Raw genomic sequence first — 25475 nt, 5'->3', positions numbered from 1 at the left:
CACCCCAGCTCAGCTCATTTTGCACAATTCCTCTGTTTCAGCTCACTCATACAAGAAATCTTTGGTTGTACATATGATTAACGCAGCTAAACTATGTATCCCAGCACATTGGGGCTCTTCACGTTCCCCAACTATCTCTGAATGGCTTACTCGTGTGAGGAAAATTGCTGAAATGGAGGAATTGATCCACATAGCCTGAGACACCCCGTCGAAATTCTCCCGGATCTGTGCCTGCTGGACCCACTTCTGTCACACAGAAAGTTATGTCTCCTTGATGGGTCTAAACCGCCCCCCGAACCCTCAAATGGCCATTGATATGCCCCGATTAACAACCTTCTAGGAGCTCACTGCTCTGATACGCTGTACTGATCTTCCCTCTTTTACTCAAAAGCTGATCCCGGGAGGAAACCACTCTTAGCTGGGATCATCCCATGAGCCTCTACCTACACGCTACGCCCTGTGGAGACCGAGGAGGTGACACCCTCAGAGCTCCCCCACCCTTCTCCTACCTCCCCCCCCCCTTTTTTTCTCCCTCTCTCTTCTTTTTCCCCTTACTTAATTACTTACTTTCTCTTGCCCTGTCTCGGGTGGGTGTGAACACCCATGCGACCCAATTCCAGTGTGGGGGAAAAAAGGCCCCGGAAGATTTGCCTGCTCAATGACCAGGCCATTTTTTGTGATACAGCACTGCTTTGCTTTAACTGACAATTGCGCGGTCGTGCAACGTTGTACCCAAACAAAATTGACGTCCTTTTTTCCACAGAAATAGAGCTTTCTTTTGGAGGTATTTGATCACTCATACTCAGTCTTAAAAAAACTGATATTGGTGCATCCCTAGATAGAACATCTGCCAGAAATTTACTGTTGTCCTACTGACATCAAATGCCCCATTAGGGGACTGTGCTTTCCCCATACAGAGCAACAACTTTGTTTTAATGCTGGCCCCCTGCAGCAGTTTATATTCCCCTTCACTTTGCTTCTCTGCCAGAAGCAAAGAGAACTACTTGCAGTTATAATAAGGAGGCACGTGATCTCCTTTCCCTTCTACCATGCGAAAACACTGAAGCTTGCCAGTGCCATCACATGGAGTTGGGAGAGAGTTCTCAGCCGCGTGTGATCTCAAACTAGGATCAATTTGTAGCACCCGGGAAGATAAGAAAAGGAAAGCACAAACTACAGCAAGAGCAATTTTTTATTAATTCCGTCGCTTTGCTCTGGTTAGGCAAAGTATAGGTACATTTTAATTGTTTTAATGTAAAGCTAAATTACAAATTATAATTAACAAGTCAAAACATAATTGATATTGGGTATTGGGAACCACCAAATCAGACAATATTATATTATGTAATTCCAATAAATAAATAAGCAGTGCAAATTCTACAAGTTAATGTAACCTGATGAATTAAACTTGCAGTCACTTAAAAATGTATATGTGGCCATGAACATTATTTAATGTAGGCTCAATTGATTCAACACAGAGTGATGTAATTCTATTCCATTATAATAAAAGTGATATAATAAAGAAGCCAACCTTTGTTATGTTTAATGTATAAATATAACTTGTTACTAACGCAGCTATAGGTTTTACTATGCTTCCATTCACAGTGCCCTCTCCTTGAATGGAGACACAGACGTATCATGAGCAGACGTGATACATTTTCTAAATGTCACCCTAATGCCTTTTAGACGAATCCTGGTAAGGATACATCTGCTTCCACTTTGATCTGCATCACAGTTTTTTAAATCCCAATATATCCTCTCCTAATGCAAGCACACAGTCAGACAGGATGAGATCACAGTCTGACCCTTGCAAGCAAGTGATCTCCTACTCAACTGTTCAACCATAGACTTCTGTTGCCGACACCACCTAAGGATGACATGTATTATCTTTTCAAAAGTCCCTGGCAAAGCTGTGTGTAGCACCAAGGTGATTGTTAATGTCAACACAGACTAAGGCATGACTTTGATGTAAGCCACAGGAAGGGTCCAGCTTTCTAGTGATCTCTATGGTGAAGGGATGGGAGCTGAGCCGTCTCTTATGGAAAAATACATTCTTACTCTGTATGTGACACCCGAGTGCCAAAGTCATGTAAGTGGTAGGAATACAAGATCATTCTTAATAGCAAGCAGACCTCATATATATATATATATATATATATATAAAAAAAAAAAGTAATACATGGAATAATTTTCTTCTGGGCAAATAATATAATTCAGCATAAAAATGTGACTGTAGCCTGTGGTAACTGACATTCTTGACCCCTACAGCAAAAAAAGCATAAAAGACGCATAACATTTAATTTATTAGAGGCAGTGAAATAAGCGAATATAAGCGAATCGCCAAATTAAAACATGTAGAGACTGAAAAGGTTTTACTTCCTTTAACCACTTGCCTACTGGGCACTTTTACTCCCTTCCTGACCAGGCTAATGTTCAGCTTTCAGCGCTGTCACACTTTCAATGACAATTGCGTCATGCAACACTGTGCCCAAACCAAATGTTTTATATTTATCATTTTTACACAAATAGATCTTTATTTTGGTAGTATTTAATCACCACTGGGTTTTTTATTTTTTTTGCTAAACAAAAAAATAAAGACCAAACATTTTGAAAAAAATAACATACAATTTTTTTCAGTTTGTTATGACATTTTGGAAACAGGTAATTTTTCTCCTTGAATTGAGGTGCGATGATGAGGCTGCACTGATGAGCTAAAATGATGGGCTGCAATGATGGGCACTGATAGGCTGCAATAATGGGCACTTACTGGCAGCACTGGTGGGCACTGTAGGGACTGCATTGATAATCAGGACACATATTATCAGTGCCCTGATTATCAGTGTAGATGTCCCTTTTAGAGAAGCCGGTTATCGCCTCTCTTCTCCTTTTCCTTATGCTCTCAGCATGAGCAAAGGAGTGCCAATAACCAGCTTCTATTTACATCCGTGATCAGCTGTGATTTGGCACAGCTGATCATGTGGTAAAGAGCTGCGGATTGTCTCTTTACCTCAATTTGTGATCAGCATTGTCCTCTGGGACACAACTACACCCAGAATATCAGGGGATCTGTAGACAACAGAACAACATGGTGCAGAGGTATGATCTATGTTGGGAATGATCATTCCATTCAGTTCTAGTGAAAAGAAAGTTGGAATTTAGCTTTAAAATTTTAAACTTGCCAGTCCTCTGCCTTGGTTGATATAAATACTATTAGCTTCTTAAACTGTTTGTATGTATTCTCTCTTATTAAAGTAAATGTTTTTAAGGGAATCTGTTACAGCTAAACAAAACAAAAAAAATAGGGCTGTTACTGATTAAAATTTTCGTGTTTGATTAATCGATTTTTTCTTAATCGATTAATCTACAAATTTCGATTAGTTATAAAGGAAGAACGTAATATCCACAATCTCCCCCACTGTAATATATCCACGTCATCTCCCCCACTGTAATATCCGCAATCTCCCCCACTGTAATAGACATCTCCCCCCACTGTAATAGACATTTCCCCCACTGTAACAGACATCTCCCCCCACTGTAACAGACATCTCTCCCAGCAGACATACCAGAAGAGAAGCCGACCCCTCCGTCTGGATCCACGAGCAGTTGAGGGGTGATGATGTCAGCGCGCCGCTCTAGGAGCTCACCTAGGCTGCCGCCGGGTGGACCAAGATGGCCGCCGCTCCGGAGCTAGGCCGAAGCCGCGGACTTTCATATGGGCGAGGTAGCAGAGACCCGGAAGATGGCGGAGAGGTGAGTAACCGATCAAAATAATTTTGATCGATCAAAAAAATTAACGATTAATCGAACAATTAATCGTCATCCAGACATTATCTTTTTCAGCTGGTGATTCCCTGCACCGTAAGAACAATCATAGCGGCAGTTCAGCCACTTGATTGTTCTTACCGGTGGTGGAGGGGAGGTCCCGCCCCCTCCTGCCACCCACGGGTCCTTGAACATAAAGATTTTCAAGGGACAGATGGTCACTGGAAATCTCTATGACCTTCTTAGGCCTGGGCGCGACATTATGACGTCACATCTGGCCTGGCGAAAGTAAACATTGCTGGGGACTTGGCTGAAAAGGCCAAAATTGTTTATTTTTTTTCTTTCCTGCCTGAAGGACCATAAAGAGGACCTGTCATGTACTATTCATATTACAAGGGATGTTTACATTTCTTGTAATAGGAATAAAAGTGATCATCATTTTTTTTAAAGGGAAAGTGTAAAAGTAAATAAATTAAAATAAAATAAACAATAAATTGTTTTTTGTTTTTTTAGTTAAATTGCCTCGTCCCTGCGTGCTCGCACACAGAAGCGAACGCATATGTACGTTACGCCCACATATGTAAATGGCGCTCAAACCACACGTGATGTATCGCCGCGAACGTTAGAGTGGGAGTAACAATTCTAGCTCAAGACCTCCCCTGTAACTCTAAACACGTAACCTGTAAAAAATAATGTAAAGCGTCACCTATGGAGTAAAGTTTGGCACCATTCCACGAGTGTGCGCAATTTTAAAGCGTAACATGTTAGGAATCGATTTACTCGGCGAAACAATGGGCCAACTTTACTGTTTTTTTTTTTTTTTTATTCATTAAACTGTTTTTTACCCCCAAAAAATATGCGTTTGAAAAATCGCTGCGCAAATACTGTGTGACATAAAAATTTGCAACACCCACCATTTTATTCCCTAGGGTTTGCTAAATAAACATATATAATGTTCTAAGTAATTTTCTAGAAAAAATAAATATTTTTAAACGTAGGAGCAAAGTGCCAGAATTGGCCCGGATGGAAAGTGATTAAAGTGGTTGTAAACCTTCACATATACCCAGTGAAGTGATTAGCCTCAGATGATACACAGAGATATCACAAATCCCCCTACATATGTTTTACATATATATCTGCTGTCTTTCCCTTTGTACACTCTTTGGAAAGTGCAGATCATGTTAAAAATCGTTCTTCCTCTTTCAGCAGCACATAGGGGTGGGGATACTGGACTTACACTGTGTGAGAGCTGATGGGATGAAAGGGACACACCCCCGCCACATAGGCAGAGGAATGAAGGAACATGCAGAGCTATAGTCTGAATAGACAAGCTCCCTGCTTATCTACCTCCATGCTCCCTCCCCGACACAAATTTCCAGCTACTGTTATCTCATTTGCTGGAGAACTTGTCAGAGAAATGCTCATAACAGAGAAATGGAGCACTAGAGATAAATGGCACTTAAAGCTCTGGAGAGAGAGATAAGTAAACACTGAAAATTATATATATTAACAATAATAATATATATATGTATAAATAACATGCTTTGCTAAACTTCACTGTATATATAGAGAGAGCTGTGGTTGACACCCAGGCTGGACTTTAAACATATCTGTCTTTGTCCATCTCCATTACATAGGGGATAGGGAAATATGAAGTTTACAGAAGGATCACACGCTTCCAGTCCAGCTCACGTCTTCAGATATTTTCTGCACTTTCTGAAAATGTTTTAGCCAGAAAAACTAAAAACGAATGCAGCCACTATGTCTAATGCCGCGTACACACGATAATTTTTCAGCATGAAAAAAACGTAGTTTTAAAAAAATGTCATTTAAAATTATCGTGTGTGGGCTTCACATCATTTTTCGGGTTCTGAAAAACGACAATTTTTTTTCCGAACATGCTACATTTTTTAACAACGTTTTAAACGATGTTGTTTTTCGGGTTGTAAAAAATTATTGTGTGTGGGCTAAAACGACGTTAAAAACCCGCGCATGCTCAGAAGCAAGTTATGAGACGGGAGCACTCGTTCTGGTAAAACTACCGTTCATAATGGAGTAAGCACATTCATCACGCTGTAACAGACAGAAAAGTGCAAATTGTCTTTTACTAACACGGAATCACCTAAAAGCAGCCCCAAGGATGGCATCATCCGCATGGAACTTCCCCTTTATAATGCCGTCGTACGTGTTGTACGTCACCGCGCTTTGCTAGAGCATTTTTTTTAAAACGATGGTGTGTGGGCAACTTCGTTTTAATGATGAAGTTGAAAAAACTTTGTTTTTTCTACATGCCGAAAAACTTCGTTTTTTTTTTCATGCCCAAAAATGATCGTGTGTACACGGCATAAGGATTGTGAACTGCATTTTTGTTGTGGAGTTTTTCTTTAAAACAACATTATAGTTCTGGTGCACATGGGCTGTAGGCTATTAAAAATAGCCTTTTAGCACAGGAATGGGAAGCAGCACATATAGATCAAACTACATGTGGAGGAGGGCCAAGTTTCATACTTTGAAGAGAAAGTACACCCTTAAATGCTCAGAGGGTACAATAGCATTTTTATATCACTTCCAGTGAAAGTGGCCAAAACATTAGACACTTGACTGATGTGAACAGGGCAGAAGTTGGAAGTATTTAGTAAAAAAAAAAGCCAAGGTAGGGAGTTGCTTCTAGGCTTTAAGCAAAGGCCTCCAGCATTCCAATAGAGCTGCTGGTACAGAAGGAATATGTTCAGGTGGCATCCTGGCAAACATGCACATATTTTCTGGACAGGAACCTCCACAGTGTGTCTGCTGCTGTATGTCACCGCCATTCCTGTACTAAATATATTTCAGTCTTACATGGCAATGTGCAGCATGGCCAGTGTCCAGAGAAAGATGCGCTTGTGCCAAAATATTTTCCACTTAAAAAAAATAATAATTTAATCTGAAAATCTCATGCTTAGAAAAGATTTTCAGTTTTGAGACTTGAAAAGTAATTTTAAGACATAATTACACCCTACTGGAGCTAAGTGAGAAACATAACTTTGCTTTGTTTGATTTGAAACTCACCTACCTAGATTTTAAGTACAGTTACACCAGATATTGTTATAAAAAAAGGCCTATTTATAAATCAAAAAGAAATAAATACACTATGTGCAGTAGCTGTTCAACCTACAGCATTTCGTGCTTTTGTGTTATCTTTCAAAGCCCAAGTGTGTGTGTGGTCTCAGATCTCAGCGTTCAGACACCACGGCATAATCCATCAATTTTCTGCTTCACCATCTTAAGCAGTTTTATCTTTCTGCTGTAAATGCCGATACCATTTCACGCTCTAAAATAGCAGATGGAGATTATAACACATCTGCATATTAAAAAAAAATTACTTATTTTTGCAAAGGGTTTTGTGATTATAGAGCTCTTAAAACATGTTGGTGAAGAATTTTTCTACTACAAAATGTATTTACTAGCAAAAGTGTGCCGCTCATTGAACAGCTTTAATACAGAAGGACCCATTGCTGTAGTGGCAGAGAACACAGGAGTGCACATTGGTATAGCATGTGTTGGTACAGTGCCAGTGAGTGCAGAGGCAGGTATTGGTGCAGTGGTGAGCGAATTGGGGACATGTAGGAGAGGTGATAAAAGGTGAGGATGAGGGGGATGGAGGTCAGGCACAATGGTGAGTTTAGGGGTTTGTGTACAGGTTTGGTGTTGGTAAAGTAAAGGAGGATGTTGGTCAGCTGCGGTTATTAAAGCATGGGGTGGGGTTGGTGTTAAGGTGCATTGCTGGGGAGGTTTTAGGCAGGGTGTTAAGAAGGAGGGTGCAGACATAGTGATGATGTTGGGGGGCTAGCCCAGTAGTGGTGAAGGAAGTGATTGCAGCCATAGTGGTGAGGAGCTGTCAAATGCAACTCCAGATGCATTCTTACCTGCTAGCAGCGAAAGTTGGGCAGGGAGGGTTGTGGTGTGAGCTGCCAGGCTGGAGATTATGGTGCCTTTGTAAACTGCAGCACAAGCTGGGGAAGGGTTGGTGAACTGACCGAGGCACACCTGAAGGGGGTGCTTTGGCTTTGCCTACTGCTGGGTATGGCTGTTGAAGATGGCACTGGTCTACATTTAAATGTTCATTCTACCATGCATTATTAGTAGTGACACATTGTACTTTCAAATACCTTAATTCTAGGTATCCCACTTGCCACGTTAAGCCTACATCATATCATGTGGTGCTCAGTCAAAGAAGCCTCCCTGCAGGCGCACAAGTAGAAGTTACATTGCACCTTTCTGCCAGCCTGTACAGCCCCCCTGCAACCCAATACCCCTACCACTGCACCCTTGACGTTGAACCTCCCTGCTTCCTAGCACCCTTGACACTGCCCCCCAACATCAAAGACACTACTCTTTTCTACCAGCCAGTACCCCCTGCCACTCAGCCCCCCTATGACTACACCCCTGACTCTGAACCCCTGACATGGAACCTTTCTTTGACTGCACATTTCACAGCTGCTCCCCCTGTCCCTGCTAATCTATAAAAATTCACTATAGTCAAATGGTTTGTTTTTCAATTAACTCAAAGGCTACTGCCTCCCTTTATTTTTTCTCCTTTACCCGCACCTTGCCTGTTCACTAACCTCTACACTCACCATTGCGCCTGACCGCCATCTCTTCCCCCTCTGCCTGAACCCCACCCCCCCCAGCCTTCACCCCATCTCCTAAATTTTAAGGCATTACATTTCCTCCTCTCTTAAATTTGCCTTTCCTTTTACTCTGCCCCTTTTGCCGGATTTCCCCACACCTTGAGCATTATATACTGTAGGCATCATTTCCAGCCATTCCCTATTGGGTACGATTTCATTTAATATGAGAGCCTAGCATTTAATGCCTTATGTAAGCATCCGAGGTGATGTTTGGTGTGGGGGATAAAAGCATTATATTATTTATCATTTAAATTAACTACTTTACTGTATTTTAGTTTACGTGAAACCAGTATTGTAAACTCTATGGAATTTGTGGATGCTGTGTTCGTCAGGACTACTGATCCTGACACAGTGGATTTATCTATGCAATGCATTGACCCCTATTTGCTGCTTACCTGTTGCGAAAAAAAAAAGTTGCAAACTTATCTTTCAAATGATCTACAGCTCTTTTAATCACTTCCAAGTCCAGAATGTGACACTGCACTGCTCTGGGAAGGTGATCGAGATTTTTTTTTTTTTTTTTTTACACTGCGATTGCTTACATAGTGATGATCACTGTGTAAGCATTGGGAAAACTGTTCAAATGCTTTCATTCATGATGCCTTTGTTAACAGCTATCAAATAATACAGGGCCGCTGTGATTGGCCCTGATACCCTGACATTGCTGTGACCAATCACAGTGATCTCTGAATGACAGCCATGGTTTACTACTGTAACTGTGATCGGTCTCAATGATCACATTGTGCCAGGACCAATCACAGCGGCCTGGTTCCCCCCGAGCTGTGATCTCCCGTATCTGGTGGTGAGCATGCATGAGTGGCCGATGGATGTGGAAGAATGTACAAGTATGTCTACTTGCATTGGCTGGATGCGAGGCAGTTAAAGAGATCTTATGAATTACATAGCCTTACAACACTGCAAAGATACACGTGACACTTCCTAGTTTCGTTTTGGATCTTCTAATCTAATGTCACCTCCAGCCTGCTCAGTGGATAATGAGTCAACATTATCACTATTATCCAATAAGTGAGGAGTTGCCCTAGAAAGTTGTAAATCAGGGTTTCCTGGGTCGTGAGATCTGTCCCGACTCAGGTATATCTACCTGAGCTGGGGAAACAGTTAGAGCCCCTCTCTGCCAGTCCCCCTGGATACGTATGCCTGGGAGGACCCAGGGAGGCCCATCATTTGCATGGGGTCACGCCTCATTAGCATGGCTCACGCCCACTTCCACCTACGCCGGAATACGCCGAGGAAAACCAGCGCAGTTTGGGAGGCAAGTGCTTTGTGAATTCTGTGCTTGCCTCTCTGCGCTGCGTTGGCGCAGCGTATATTAGAAAAGCTACGGCGGCATAAATATGCGCCGATGTATGTGAATCCGGGCCTTATGTAATGCTTGCAATTATACTTCTGCATACCATAGTAACTTCTGACAAAAAGATCTAAAAACACTGAGGCAGCAGACTTTGTGAAAATTATTATTTGTGTCATACTCAAACTTTTGGCCACGGCTGTATTTATACAGTCATGGCCGAAATTGTTGGCACCTCAGAAATTTTTCCAGAAAATCAAGTATTTCTCACAGAAAAGTATTGCAGTAACACATATTTTGCTATACACATATGTTTTTTTCTCTTTGTGTGTATTGTAACAAAATAAAAAAAGGGAGGAAAAAAGCAAATTGGACATAATGTCACACAAAACACCAAAAATAGGTTGGTCAAAATTCTTGGCACCCATAACTTAATTATTTGGTTGCAGACCCTTTAAAAAAAAAAAATGAAACCAGTCGCTTCTATAACCATCAATAAGCTTTTTACACCTCTCACCCGGAATTTTGGACCACTCTTCCTTTGAAAACTGCTCCAGGTCTCTCTTATTGGAATGGCGCCTTTTCCCAACAGCAATTTTAAGATCTCTCCACAGGTGTTCAATAAGATTTAGATCTGGACTCACTGCTGGTCACTTTAAAACTCTCCAGCGATTTATTGCCATTCATTTCTGGGTGCTTTTAGACGTATGTTTGGGGTCATTGTCCTGCTGGAAGACCCAAGATCTTGGACGCAAATCCAGCTTTCTGACACAGGGCTCTACAGTGTGACCCAAAATCCTTTGGTAATCCTCAGATTTCCTGATGCCTTGCACACATTCAAGGCACCCAGTGCCAGAGGCAGCAAAACAACCCCAAAACATCATTGAACCTCCACCATATTTCACTGTAGGTACTGTGTTCTTTTCTTTGTAGGCCTCATTCTGTTTTCGGTAAACAGAAGAATGATGTGCTTTACAAAAAAGCTCTATCTTTGTCTCATCTGTCCACAAGATGTTTTGCCAGAAGGATTTTGGCTTACTCAAGTACATTTTGGCCAACTGTAGTCTTGCTTTTTTATGTCTCTGTGTAAGCAGTGGGGTCCTCCTGGGTCTCCTGCCATAGCGTTTCATTTAATTTAAATGTCAACGGATAGTTTGCGCTGACACTGATGCTCCCTGAGCCTGCAGGACAGCTTGAATTTCTTTGGAACTTGTTTGGGGCTGCTTATCCACCATCCGGACTATCCTGCATTGCAAACTTTCATAAATATTTCTATTCCATCCACGCCCAGAGAGATTAGCTGCAGTGCCATGGGTTGCAAACTTCTTGATAATGTTGCGCACTGTGGACGAATGCAAATCTAGATCTCTGGAGATGGACTTGTAACCTTGAGATTGTTGATATTTTTCCACAATTTTGGATCTCAAGTCCTCAGACAATTCTCTTCTCCTCTTTCTGTTGTTCATGCTTAGGTGTACGTTTAACCACTTAAGGACCGCCGCCTGTAAATATACATCGGCAGAATGGCACGGCTGGGCAGATGGACGTACCGGCATGTCCTGTACATCTACCCAGCCGTGGGTCGCAAGCGCGTGCCCGCGACCCTGTCCGAAGCTCTGGGACCAGGACCGCGGGACCCGCGGAACCGATCGCCGCTGGGGTCCCGCGATCGGTCAGTGAAGCTTCTCCGTGCTTCACTGTGGCGGCTGCATCGATCGTGTCATCTCCTTTATAGGGAGACACAATCGATGACGTCACTTCTACAGCCACACCCCTACAGTTGTAAACACACACTAGGTGAAACATAACCCCTTTAGCGCCCCCTGTGGTTAACTCCCAAACTGCAACAGTCATTTCCACAATAAACAATGCATTTTAAATGCATTTTTTTGCTGTGAAAATGACAATGGTCCCAAAAATGTGTTAAAATTGTCCGAAGTGTCCGCCATAATGTCACAGTCACGAAAAAAATTGCTGATCACCGCCATTAGTAGTAAAAAAATTAAAAATTAATAAAAATGCAATAAAACTATCCCCTATTTTGTAAACGCTATACATTTTGCGCAAACCAACCGATAAACGCTTATTGCGATTTTTTTTTACCAAAAATATGTAGAAGAATACGTATCGGCCTAAACTGAGGAAAACATTTTTTTGGGGGGGATATTTATTATAGCAAAAAGTAAAAGATATTGCATTTTTTTCAAAATTGTCGCTCTATTTTTGTTTATAGCACAAAAAAATAAAAACCGCAGGGGTGATCAAATACCACCAAAAGAAAGCTCTATTTGTGGGGAAAAAAGGACGCTAATTGTGTTTGGGAGCCACGTCGCACGACCGCGCAATTGTCAGTTAAAGCGATGCAGTGCCGAATCGCAAAAAGGGGCCTGGTCCTTTACCTGCATTTTGGTCCGGGGTTTAAGTGGTTAATAAACCGTGATAAGCCGAGATCATGATGATCACGGCTTATCACAGAGCATTGCCGGTTTAATAAACGGAGATAAGGAGCAAAGAACATGTTCTTCACTTCTCATCACAGCACATGGCAGTTTTGTCACAAACAGGTAGCTAGGTGTGGCAATACAGTACAGTTCCAAATGAATGCCAAAAAACCCTCTGCTTTCTGTTATTTTGTTTAAAGTGATTGTAAATTCTCGTTTTAAAAAAAACAAAAACAAACAAATATGTTATACTTGTCTGCTCTGTGCAGTGGATTTGCACAGAGAAGCCCAGATTCTTATTTTCTCTGTTCCCTCGTCAGCTCTCCTGGCCCCTCCCTCCTGTCAAGTGCCCCCACAGCAAGCAACCTGCTATGGGGGCACACGAGCATAGCTGCAACTCCGTGTGTCCATTCAGACACAGAGTTGCCATTGCACCCTGCCTCCCCTCTCTCCTGATTGGCTATTTGACTTTGGCAGCCATGGGAGCCACTGCTGTGTCTCAGCCAATCAGGAGAGAGAGTCTCAGATGGCCAAGGGACTCGTAGAGATCCCTAGACAGAGATGGAGCTCAGGTAAGTATTAGGGGGTTCTAGGTAGGCTGCTTCACACAGAAGGCTTTTTATCTTAATGCACAGAATGCATTAAGATAAGAAACTTTTGCCTTAACAACTCCTTTATGTGTACTTTTTTTTTTCATATTGTACCCAATAGTCTGTTTAAAAGGGCTCTGTACCTTCAAAAAGAGACTGGAGCTTAACAAATTAAGGTGTATTGTACTATGTTATAAGACACATTTAGAAATGTTATTTATGCCTAAGCAGTACCCTGAAACATTTACCAGAAAATAGTGGTGCACATCCTGGTATGAGGTTGCCTAGGTACTCCTGTGACTACAGTTGTATATCTACAATATTATATCTAAGGCATTGCTGCCTTAAACATAGTGTAGAACAAAAAATGGTAAGTCAGTAATAGGGGAAAGGTCATTTGTCGGCAAAGCTTCAATACCTTTGTGTGTGTGTGTGTGTGTGTGTGTGTGTGTGTGTCTCTCTCTACCTGTTTGAAATATTTCCCATCACTACTTGTTCTGACAAAAAAAAACAGAAGAGGCTCTAACCCTTCCTAGATTTATTTAAAACTTTGGTCCAGTGGTTAAAGCTTTAAAGGGTTAGTGCACTCAGCATTTTAGTAATTGTTGGATACTGGTGGGTCAAGCCAAACTTTGTTCCCTAATGTTTCTCAGCTAAATCTCCCTACTATCATTTCCCTATTATGTTTTACTGTAAATACAGTAAAAGTGTAAGTTGTTCTCTGGGAACAAAGCATGTTCTAGCACCTCCTGCTGCATTGTCCATATAAATTATATAAAATACATAACAAATCCAACAGAGTACCGTATTTGCCGGTGTATAAGGCGACCGGGCGTATAAGACGACCCCCTAATTTTACAGTTTAAGATTTTTTGCCTGTACTCACCCCCCTTCTGAGGCTTCCGACGCTTCATATTTCTTCCTTCTGGAGCCATATTCTTCTTCATTCTTGCTGGAGCTGGAGCCATATTCTTCTTGCTTGTCGCTGGAGCTGGAGCCAATCACGGCGAGCAATGTATTCGATTAATGAATACAAAGCCTGCTTGGATTGGCAGAGGCTGCAACATCATCAGCCCACGCCTCTCTGACTCTCAAAGCCAGTCCGAGCAGACTACTGTATGTAGCCTGCTCGGATTGGCAGAGGTTGTTAGTCCAATCTGAGCAGGCTCTGTATTCATTTGAATACATCGCTCACCGGGATTGACTAAGCGGTATATACATCCAGCAGGCATCCAAGCAGCTGACCCGGCGTATAAGATGACCCCTGCTTTTTGCCCATTTTTTTTTAAGCGTAAAAGGTAGTCTTATATGACAGCAAATACAGTAGTTCCCCTGATAATGACATAGAACATGTGCAGACCTAAGAACTCAAGCACAGAGGGCCAAATCCTCAAAAGGGATACGCAGGCGGAACTGCTGTTCAGCCTGCGTATCCCTGTGCCTATCTTTGGAACTGATCCTCAGAAGCAGTTTTCTAAAGATAGGCAGAAGATCTGACATCTGTAAGAGACTTACACTGTCGGATCTTAGGATGCAGTACTGCATCCGCCGCTGGGGGCATTTCCCATTGAAATGCCGCTTTGCGTATGCAAATGAGGACTTACGGAGATCCACAAAGCTTTTCAGCTTTGTGTTTTCTGCATAAGTTTACGTTTGCATACGTAAAATTAGTTCTGCTTTTACAAAGTGTAAACTAGTAACACCTTGTAAAAACAGATCTTTTTTTCGATCGCCGCGTTTTTTTTAAAATTTTGAATTTTTTTTCCCGGCGCGTAACTTTTTTTTTACCCGACGCAACTTTATTGTCCCGTCGCAATCCACAAAGCCCGACGTAACGTAATTTTGCGCGCTGCCCGTCGGGAAAATGACGTCACGAGCATGCGCAGTACGGCCGGCGCAGGAGCGCGCCTCATTTAAATTGTCATCGCCCCCTGCAGAAGAGGACCGCCTTGCGCCGGAGACATTTAAGTTACACGGCCTGAAATTTCTAGGTAAGTGCTTTGTGGATCGGGCACTTAGGTAGAAATTTTAAGTCAGTGTAACTTAAATGGGAAAAGATAAGTTAGGCAGGATTTTTGAGGATTTGGCCCAGAGATCTTACCAACAAGAGTCTCTGAGAGATATAAAAAATTGATGAGTTGTTTACCTCTCCGGCACCCATCAAAAACTGAAATACCAGGCCTGGGTGGACTGACCCTCTAAATGCATAAAATATGCATTTAATAAAAAATATCCATTGACCGCTTCTGCGTATTTGGGTCTTTTTTTATATTTTATTACCATTTTTGAAATGCTATATAATTTTTATTCAGAAATTGCAGGGTAGTTAAGTAAAAGCAGAGCTGTTAAAATGAAACCACATAAGACTTAGGTTACATGTCCTAAAGCAGTGTAACAAATGTGACCAGTTCTATAGAAAAATTGAACACAGTACAAAGGAAAGGTATCAGTTACCAGAGTGGTCTACATTACTTGTGCTTTAAATACATAAAATTAGCCGATACAACCGATAAGGAAAAAAATTCATCAGTACATTTGTACTCCTAACCTGTAAATGGAAGACATAACACAAGACAAGACAGACATCTAATCACTACATGTACAGATATGGCCGCAGCTGTGAGCCTGTCCATGTGCCTTTCCCACTCAGACAGACAAAAGACAGTGTTTATAGAGAAAACTAAATTGATTGTAAGCAGGGTTTGTTTAGGGGGCTTGGAAACTACCAGTTTATCTTGGCAATAGTATATGTAAGGAATTTTGCTCTGTTTGATATATGTTTATATCCCATGCTACCTATTTCTCAAGAATGTTTTTACATTTAATTCTAATTGTCATGCTCTTAACCTCTTCACCACCACCCGAGTATGTGTCTTAATGTAATAAAAGTACTATACGTTTTATTTTGCTTAGATGAGTGCTGTGCTATTAGCCAAAGCTAATGGCAAATTGTTGATCAAAATCAGGGTTTCAAATGAACCCCATTCTAACTGTACAAAGTGACCACATAGACCATGGGTGCATCAGACACGCTCTGCATGGCCGTGCCAGATAACAGAACTGTGGGTCTCCGAACCTTTATTTTACGCACATCTGAAAGAACACGTAGTCCTTGAGGAACTGATGGAGAAGATAGCTAAGCCCATGCTTACAATTCAGCCAGCAAGGGACTGCAGAGGAATTAATCACAGCCATGTCCAACTGCATTTTTTCACTTAACGCATAGCAGAAGTTTGAAGAAAGGAGGCCCCTCTGCCAGGCCTGCAACTGCTTTGACAAAAATTAGTACACAGATCCAGGAAGAAATATGTTTTGTTAATTTAACCCCTCCAGGTGCAAAACGATATTTAAAAGCTGTGGTTAATCTTTACTAGGCTTTTAAATAGCTTTATTACATAAAAAAGTTGTGTTTAAAAAATCTCTCTTAAATACTGTGCATGAAGTAATAAAACAGGCTTGTAAAAGACAAGGCATGCAGACTTTATAAAATAGTTTGCTAAATTTAGCCGATTTGAACAGCTCAGCTACGGCCTTCATTTTCACAATGGCATCATACATGTTTTGATCTTCTATGTGCAATAAAATGGTCCATCCATCCAAAAATGACAGCAAGGTGGGAATATTGGGCCAGATTCACCAAAGAGATACGACAGCGTATCTTCTGATACGCCGTCGTATCTCTGTGTTAGGGCCGTCCTAACTATGCGACTGATTCATAGAATCAGTTACGCATAGCTAGCCCTAAGATCCGACACGTGTAATGGAATTACACTGTCGGATCTTAAGGATGCAATTCTAGGCCGGCCGCTAGGTGGCGAGGCCATTGCGGCCGGCGTAGAATATGCAAATGAATACTTACGGCGATCCCCGAACGGCCCGTCGATCTAACTGTACGTCGTTTCCGTCGAGTTACGCTGTGTAAAATTAGGGCTGAGCCCTAGTTGTCCTAAGCCATGTTAAGTATGGCCGTCGTTCCCGTGTCGAAATTTAAAAATCAACGTCGTTTGCGTAAGACGTCCGTGAATGGCGCTGGACGCCATTTACGTTAACGTCTAAGCAAATGACGTCGGTGCGACTTCATTTAGCGCAATGCACGTCTGGTAATTTACCTGACGGAGCATGCGCAGTACACTCGGCGCGGCAACGTGCCTAATTTAAATGGGCGCATTTACGATACACCGCCGCAAGTTTACATGTAAGTGTTCTGAGAATCAGGCACTTACTCTGTAAACCTGTGGCGGTGTAACGTAAATCACATACGTTACGCTGCCCAGGAGCAACGTAATTATATGTGAATCTGGCCCATAGATCTCAGTTGGGTAAATTTCTGTACACTATATGGCTTTATGGGAAATCTGTGCTGACAGGAATAAGTGAGCTGCCACAGCCAATCATCTTTGAAATTTTAGTTGCCTTACCTAGCTGTCTCTAGCTTTAATACTTTCTAAATCACTGACCCTAGAAGCAGGCATCCAGTAAAACTAGTGGGAGTTTAGAACGCCTTATTTGCATCCTTTTTCTGGGTCAGTGAGATGGAAAGCCAGAGGCTCAGCATGGCAGGCAGGCAACTAATATTTTCTAAAGAAGGAATATGCATGGGAAATCTTAATACTCCCTCAGCAAAGATCGATAGAGTGGTGAGGGGGGTTTAGAACCCATGTTGAATTTTAGTACATAGTTCAGTGGAAAAATTGTTCACTGCATTCAACCAATTGTGTCTCTGTGTATCAGTTAGGGAGATTCACACTCCTGTCGACCATTTTCACTAGGACAGAGAAGGAGAGAAAATCCCAAATTTGACATGTTTATCACAACAGCAATAGAATGGAAATCTTGCAATAGACACACTTGTGCTGGTGACTAAGATTAACTGGATGCCACATAGCAAAAAAAAAAAAATGTGGCTGCTTTATACACCTGATCTCTGGCACTGCGCTCTGCAAAACCACTGCTCCGACTCTCAGCCACCTCTCTTCTTGAGGGCTGAATGCGTGTGCGCAATTTTAAAGCACGACATGTTGGGTATCTATTTCCTCGGCGTGACATCATCTTTCATATTTTACAAAAAAATTGGGCTAACTTTACTGTTTTGTTATTTTTTAATTCATGAAACCATTTTTTTTACAAAAAAAAAGGTATTTGAAAAATGATTGCGCAAATACCGTGCAAGATAAAACGTTTCAATGACCGCCATTTTATTCCCCAGGGTGTCTGCTAAAAAAACATATATAATGTTTGGGGGTTCTGAGTAATTTTCTAGCAAAAGAATGATGATTTGTACATGTAGGAGAGAAGTGCCAGAATAGGCCTTTTATGTACTAATACATTTTTCAGACAAACTCTGGAATATTACTACTGAGTATATACCACTTTTTTTTTTTTTTTCCAACATGGTCGCTGTTTGGGCTTTGATGTCTGTGCCTTTACTTTTGTACAAGCATGTGTAATATGCACAAGGCAACACAATAAAGGAGTAAGGGTCCTTTTAAGAAGCAAAGTGCAGCAGGCTTCTAAGGCCCCGTACACACGAGAGGATATCCGCTGGAAACAGTCCGCCGGACCGTTTCCAGCAGATAAATCCTCTGGCGGATTTGGATCTGATGGCTGTACACACCATCAGATCGAAATACGCGCGGAATACATCCGCGGTGACGTGTCGCGCCGTCGCCGCGACGATGACACGGCGACGTGCGCGACGCTGGAAGGTAAATACTTCCACGCATGCGTCGAATCATTACGACGCATGCGAGGGAGGGGAGCGGACGGACTGATCCGGTGAGTCTGTACAGACGACCGGATCAGTCCGCTGGACTGGATTCCAGCGGATAGATTTCTTAGCATGCTAAGAAATTTTTATCCGCTGGGAATCCGTCGGCTGGATTTTTATCCGCCGGGAAATGTCCGCTCGGACGTACACACGACCGGATCTATCTGCTGGAACTGATCCGCGGATCAATCCCAGCGGATAGATCCGGTCGTCTGTACGAGGCCTAACTGTGGCTAGGACTCAGTTTACCGATTGACTATAGGTGGTTAGGAAACTGTGGATCATGGCAAAGCAACAGTCATGTAGACACAATGTGGATGAGCAAGAAAGTACTACAAGTACAGCTAACTGTTCAGAGACAAAGAACCTCCTACTTTCTGTACCCAGAGGAACTTCCTGTGCCTAAAATAATGGCAAAAATAAAAGTAAAAAAAATATATAATGTTAAATACTAACACTGCATGTAATAACCACATACAATAATCAGAATAGCATTTTTGAAAACAGTGTTGATTTGCATGGATTTCAGTGAGTGAACCGACTCCTAGACCTGCAATGTGAGCAAGAGCTAGAAAGCAAAACCATTGTATAGCACTGAAGGACAGGGAGCAGAGACTTAGGCCCAGATTCACAGAGAGCGGGCGCACATTACGCCGCCGTAGCGCAAACAATGTATGCTACGCCAACGCAGCGCAAAGAGGCAAGCATGGAATTCACCAACGCTGCGCTGGGTTTCGAAGGCGTACGCCGGCGTAGGTAGAAGTGGGCGTGAGCCATGCAAATGAGGCGTGAACCATGCAAATGATGGACGGAGCGCCAGACAGATACGCATCACGAACTGCGCATGCGCTGAGACGTGGATGCATCCCCCTGCGCATGTTCACAACCACGTCGGAACAACTGCCTAAACTACGCCCGATCACTGCGTATGGCGTGAACGTAACCTACGCCCAGCCAGACACGTCCAACGTAAAATACGCCGGCTTGTGTTCCCTGGTGCAGACCTTTGCATGTCTGCTGCTGGGTTATACCTCCTTTATGGGGAATAACTTTACGCCGGACGTACAACTTACGCGCACCTCACGTAGCCTGCGTCGGGCGCACGTACGTTCGTAAATCGCCGTATTTCCCTCATTTTCATATTTGAATAGCTAATCAATGGGAGCGCCAGCATGCGTCCAGCCTAAATGTGCGCCCATCCTAAGCCGGTGTAGGCAAGTTACGTCGGCGGGGTGAAGCCTATTTTTAGGCGTATCTTAGTTTGTGGGTCTGGCGCACAGATACGACGGCGCACATTTGCACTTACGTCGGCGTAACTTGTTATACGTCGGCGTAAGTGTTTTGTGAATCCGGGCCTTAATATGTAACAGGCCAAAATGGCTGCCCCATCTACATAAATAATTGTGAACTATGCCAAATATAAGACCTGTTAAATATTAAGCACAATTTACATTAGGCTGATCTCTTTTTCATCTAGAGAACACTTTAAATGCTACACATGGCTTGAAGCATTGCATTTGAGTTTTCAATTTAAGGCACGCCATACCGTAAATAAATACCTGATCTTGAACATATGAAGAGTGCTACCGCGCCGCCACTTAAGTGTAGAATAACCGTGAATGAAAAATACAATTAAAATATGCTGCTAAATCAATATGGGTAAGTAAGTAAATAAATACATGTAGTGATATTGATAAAAGAGTGATCAGCGCATACAGTACAATAAATAAATAATATAGATAATGAAACCACTAATGTATAACAAAATAAGTGATTATTGACAATAATGTGCAATAAATGCTAATAGTCCCAAAGCGCAAACATAAGTGAACAGAAAATGGCAAAAAATAAGTGATGAGGGTCCCTGTGCAATCCAAGTCTTAAAGGAACTTCACAATCTTCTGTATAAATCTTCTAGGTGCTGTGCTCACAGAGCGCTTACCTTAAGGCAGGTATATGCAGACTTGTATGAGTGTGGGTAGGTCCAGGGATGGTTCCTCCACATTCCCAGCTACTGTCTGTCTCCACGGGTACAGATAGCCTCACAAGTTCTCTCCTAGATTAGACCCCCAGTAAAATCAAAAGAGACACTCCATCAGGAAGTACAGCAAGGGATTTTTAATAAATCATCAGAGGATGATGAAGCCACGTGATGGGGTGTAATCGGTAAGGATCTGATGGACCAGGAAATAGGAAGAGCCTGAACACCGCTGTCACTGCTGCTTTGTTTTTACTTTGATGTAAGTTTCTACAGCTTTATATATTAAAAATCCCTTGCTGTACTTCACGATGGAGTGTCTCTTTTGATTTTACTGGGGCTCAAATCGAGGAGAGAACTTGTGAGGCTATCTGTACCCGTGGAGACAGACAGTAGCTGGGAATCTATGTGGAGGAACCATCCCTGGACCTACCCACACTCATACAAATCTGCATATACCTGCCTTAAAGGGGAGTTCCAGACAATATTTATGTTTATTAAAAGTCAGCAGCTACAAAAAGTGTAGCTGCTGGCTTTTAATAAACAGACACTTACCTGCTCCAGCATTCCAGCGACGCGCCAGCCGGGGCTCTGCTCCTCTCCCCGGCCGGCGTCTTCACTGTCACTGTAGGCACCCGGCCGTGACAGCTTTCGGCTTCACGGCCGGGCACCCACTGCGCATGTGCGAGCGGCACTGCACATGCGGCCCGGCGCTGCTTGATTGGACAGGCGATCGCCTATGACCTGTCACGTCCTGTCACGCGATCGCCTACAGGGAGGGGCTGCCAAAAGGCGATTAAGCTTAATCGCCTTTGCAGCCCCTCGGCGGAAAGGAGGAAGTGGGACAGGAAGTCCCCTTCTCCTGAAACCCCCACTCCCCCCCCAAAAAAATGACATGCCAAATGTGGCATGTAAGGGGGTGCGGAGTGGGATAAGCAGAAGTTCCATTTTTGGGTGGAACTCCGCTTTAAGGTAAGCGCTCTGTGAGCACAGCACCTAGAAGATGTATACAGAAGATTGTGAAGTTCCTTTAAGACTTGGATTGCACAAGGACCCTCATCACTTATTTTTTGCCATTTTCTGTTCACTTATGTTTGCACTTTGGGACTATTAGCATTTATTGCACATTATTGTCACTTATCACTTATTTTGTTATACATTAGTGGTTTCATTATCTTTTTTTTTTACAAAATAAACATGGACAGGCGTTTTTAAGCTGTAAAAAAGCCTAACAACAGTGGCTGTAAAAACGCCAGTGGAAATGAAGCCTAAAAGTCAAAAAAGTGTAGTTGGGATAATTTTGTTTTTCATTATCTGCAATGATACACACATGCTAGTATAGTATAACAAGCAGAGAAACAATGATGGTTCCAAGTGAATATGTGACAATAGAATCGAATATTAATATAATAAGCTATTAGCCACTTACCGTTTTTGCAAAAACTCCCATGAGATCTGGAAATTGATGTGTAAGAAGTGCCAACATTGCAGTAAAGGAGCACAGACCAGCTGTGAAGTGAATAAAGAAAGGCAGCTCCTTCTTTGGGTAAACAGAAACTTCATGGAAAGCTGTAATGGGTAACAGGAAAATGTATAAGAAGTTAATGTGCACCATTTCCACTATGTGCTTACAATAGTATAACTAGGTTATGTAAAGGTGGGGTAAAGAAATCAAAACATCATCCAATGAACCAGTGGGATTTCTAGTAGAGTCTTCTTTAACCACTTGCCTACAGGGCACTTTCACCCTGCTCAGGCCAATTTTCCGCTTTCAACGCTGTCACACTTGGACCGACAATTGCGCGGTCATGCTACACTGTATCCATGTGAAATGTTTAATCATTTTCTTCACACAAATATAGATTTCTTATGGTGGTATTTAATCACTGCTGGGTTTTGAATTTTTTCCCCCCAAAAAAAAGAAAGCTGCTTGATTATACTGTCTTATTGGTCATCAAGCCCTAATCCAAAGAACCCATGGTCCCCATACACTTCACCAACAAACCTAAAACCACTGTATGCAAGCTTGGATTAAATGACTCTATGTTATTAGGCTGCACCTGTGTCATAAACTGGTTTAGGATGCAAAGAAGGCCCATGGGAAACTAATCATTTTCATAGCTCTGTCCACTATCCTAAAAAATACACAGATAAAAATAGTAAAAAACGATCAACAAAATCCACACTTTGCCCACAACTTAAATAATTTTGCCTTTTACAGGGTCAAACTGGTTAGCATACACCAGCGGTCATCAAATGGCGGCCCGCGGTCCGAACACGGACCGAGCAATGCTTCTGCTCGGACCGTCAGGCCGCCAGCGTAAAGTGCCTCCGCTCCGCCACCATTGGCTGCAGGGATCGTTGGCGTCCCTGCAGTCAATGACATTACATGTGCGCCCTTCTGCTGCCTATCTCGTGGCTCTCGGCCGGGCCGCAAGGTAAGGCATGACGTCACGTGCACGCCCGCTGCCGCTCGTCATCTCGGCTCCCAACTCACTCCTTGCTGCCCGCGCCCCACCCTTTCAGCAAGACTCCCAGCGCATCTATCACTCCTGCAACTTGCTACCCAAGCTGGCTTCCGCTCTCTGCCATTACGGTACGTGGGATGTAATATTTACAGGGGCACACGGATGGGCACATTTTCTCTTGAGAGGCATACTGATGGGCACAACAAAATGTGCCCATCAGAGTGTCCCTTTACATAAAATATACCAATCAGTGTACCCCTTAACATAAAAAAAGGGGCATTCTGATGGGCATATTTTATGTTAAAGTTCACACTGATGGGGACATTTTGTTGTGCCCATCAGTGTAGCCCTTAACATAAAATGTGCCCATCAGAGTGAACCTTAAAATAAAATAAGGGGGATGCTGGTGGGCACATTTTAATTTAAGAGGGCACTCCGATGGGCACATAATATGCTAGTGGGGGCACTCTGATAGGAATACCTGATGTATGGTGGCACTATGATGGGGGCACCTGATGTAAAGGAGCACTGTGATGAGGACACCTAAGTAAGGGGGCACTCTGATAGGCACACCTAATGTAAGGTAGTACAGTGATGGGGACACCTAAAGTAAAGGGGCTCTCTGATGGGGACACCTCATGTAAAGGGGCACACCTGTTGTGATGGGGACACCTAATTTAAAAGAGCACTCTGATGATGGCACCTAATGTAAGGGGACATCCTGATGGGGGTAAATGATGTAAAGTGGCACACTGATGGGAGACACCAGATGTAAGAGGGCCTTCTAATGAAGAAACCTGTAATGTAATGTAATGTAAGTGGGGCACTCTAATGGGGACACATTATATAAGAGGGTGGCAACTGATTTATAGGGGTAGTCTGATGGGGGTACCCAATGTAATGAATTACTCTGGTAGGGGCACCTGATGTTAGGGGGAACACTACTGGGGACATTTACAGAGTATTACCATGGTAAGAAAAGCGCCATAAAGTGCGGCTTGCGCCAAAAAAAGTGAAGACGATGCATACAATCTTTCACGGCACAAACTTGTGATTCGGACCTCTGCCGGGATTTTTTTTTAGTGACCGGTTCTCCTTGAATTTTAATTGACTACCCCTGGCATACACCATTTAAAAAATGTAATGTTTCCAAAAGGAAACACCTCTGGATTACAATCATTCAGTATAAACAGGCAGATGATGTCTATAATAATGTGTACAGTATATAAAAGTTTTATTGAACCAGGCTGGCTCTGCTGCATGAACCGTCGTAGCTGTATGTCAAGCCTGCCTGCTGCATCGCCCGGGTGCCGATGCTCGTGACTGGCAGTCGCGAGCGATCTCCAGGCACGAGAGGCAGTACAGGGACGTGTGTGTGTAAACACATACATCCCTGTTCTGTTCCGTGAGGGAATGCAGATCGTGAGTTCCTAATAGCTAGGAACTGTAATTTCCTCTAGGTCAGTCCAATACCTCTTCAGTTAGAATACACATTAGGGAACACAATTAACCACTTGATCGCCCTCTAGTGTTAACCCCTTCCACGCCAGTGCATTTTTATTGCACTGATCGCTGTATAAATGCTAATGGTCCCAAAAATGTGTCAAAAGTGTCCAATATGTCCGCCATAATGTCGCAGTCCCGATAAAAATCACAGGTCGCCACCATTACTAGTAAAAAAAATAATAATAAAAATGCTATAAATCTATCCCCTATTTTGTAGACACTATAACTTTTGCACAAACCAATCAATATAGGCTTATTGCGATTTCTATTACCAAAAATATGTAGAAGAATACATATTGATCTAAACTGAGCAAAAATTTGCTTTTTTAAAAAAATAATGGGAATATTTATTATAGCAAAAAGTACAAAATATTGTGTTTTTTTCAAAATTTACGCTCTTGCTTTGTAGCGCAAAAAATAAAAAAATCGCAGAGATGATTATTATTATTATTATTAGATGATCAAATACCACCAAAAGAAAGTTAAATTTGTGGAAAAAAAAAGGACATCAATATTGTTTGGGTACAGCGTTGCACGACCGCGCAATTGTCAGTTAAAGCGACGCGGTGCCGTATCGCAAAAAAATGGCCCAGTCATTGGGCAGCCAATTTTTCCAGTGCTGAGGTTGGCTCCCCTGCGCGAGAGCACGTAATATAACGTCGGCTCTCACGCAGGCCACTAGGACGGGCACCCGCGATTGCTCGTTACAGAACGGGGACCGGGAGCTGTGTGTGTAAACACACAGCTCCCGTTCCTGTCAGGGGGAGAAATGCTGATCTTCTGTTCATACAATGTATGAACAGAAGATCAGACATTTCCCCTAGTGAGTCCACCCCCCCTACAGCTAGAACACACCCAGGGAACATACTTAACCCCTTCCCCGCCCCCTAGTGTTAACCCCTTCACTGCCAGTGGCATTTTTATAGTAATCCAATGCATCTTTATAGCACTGATCGCTATAAAAATGCCAATGGTCCCAAAAAT

General features: G+C 42.7%; 1 protein-coding gene across 1 annotated transcript in view; it reads right to left on the bottom strand.

The window, feature by feature from the left end:
* Positions 1-25475, bottom strand: part of LOC120927054 (suppressor of tumorigenicity 7 protein homolog) — a 241553-nt gene that overhangs the window by 13327 nt on the left and 202751 nt on the right. Inside the window, exon 14 of the mRNA XM_040337485.1 lies at positions 21947-22086. Within this exon, the coding sequence (XP_040193419.1) occupies positions 21947-22086 (140 nt within the window). The remainder of the gene's footprint in view (positions 1-21946; positions 22087-25475) is intronic.

Source organism: Rana temporaria, chromosome 2 (assembly GCF_905171775.1).
Source record: "Rana temporaria chromosome 2, aRanTem1.1, whole genome shotgun sequence".
Taxonomy (NCBI): Eukaryota; Metazoa; Chordata; class Amphibia; order Anura; family Ranidae; genus Rana; species Rana temporaria.
Note: the sequence above shows the minus strand (reverse complement) of the source record. Positions and strands in the feature narration are given on the sequence as shown.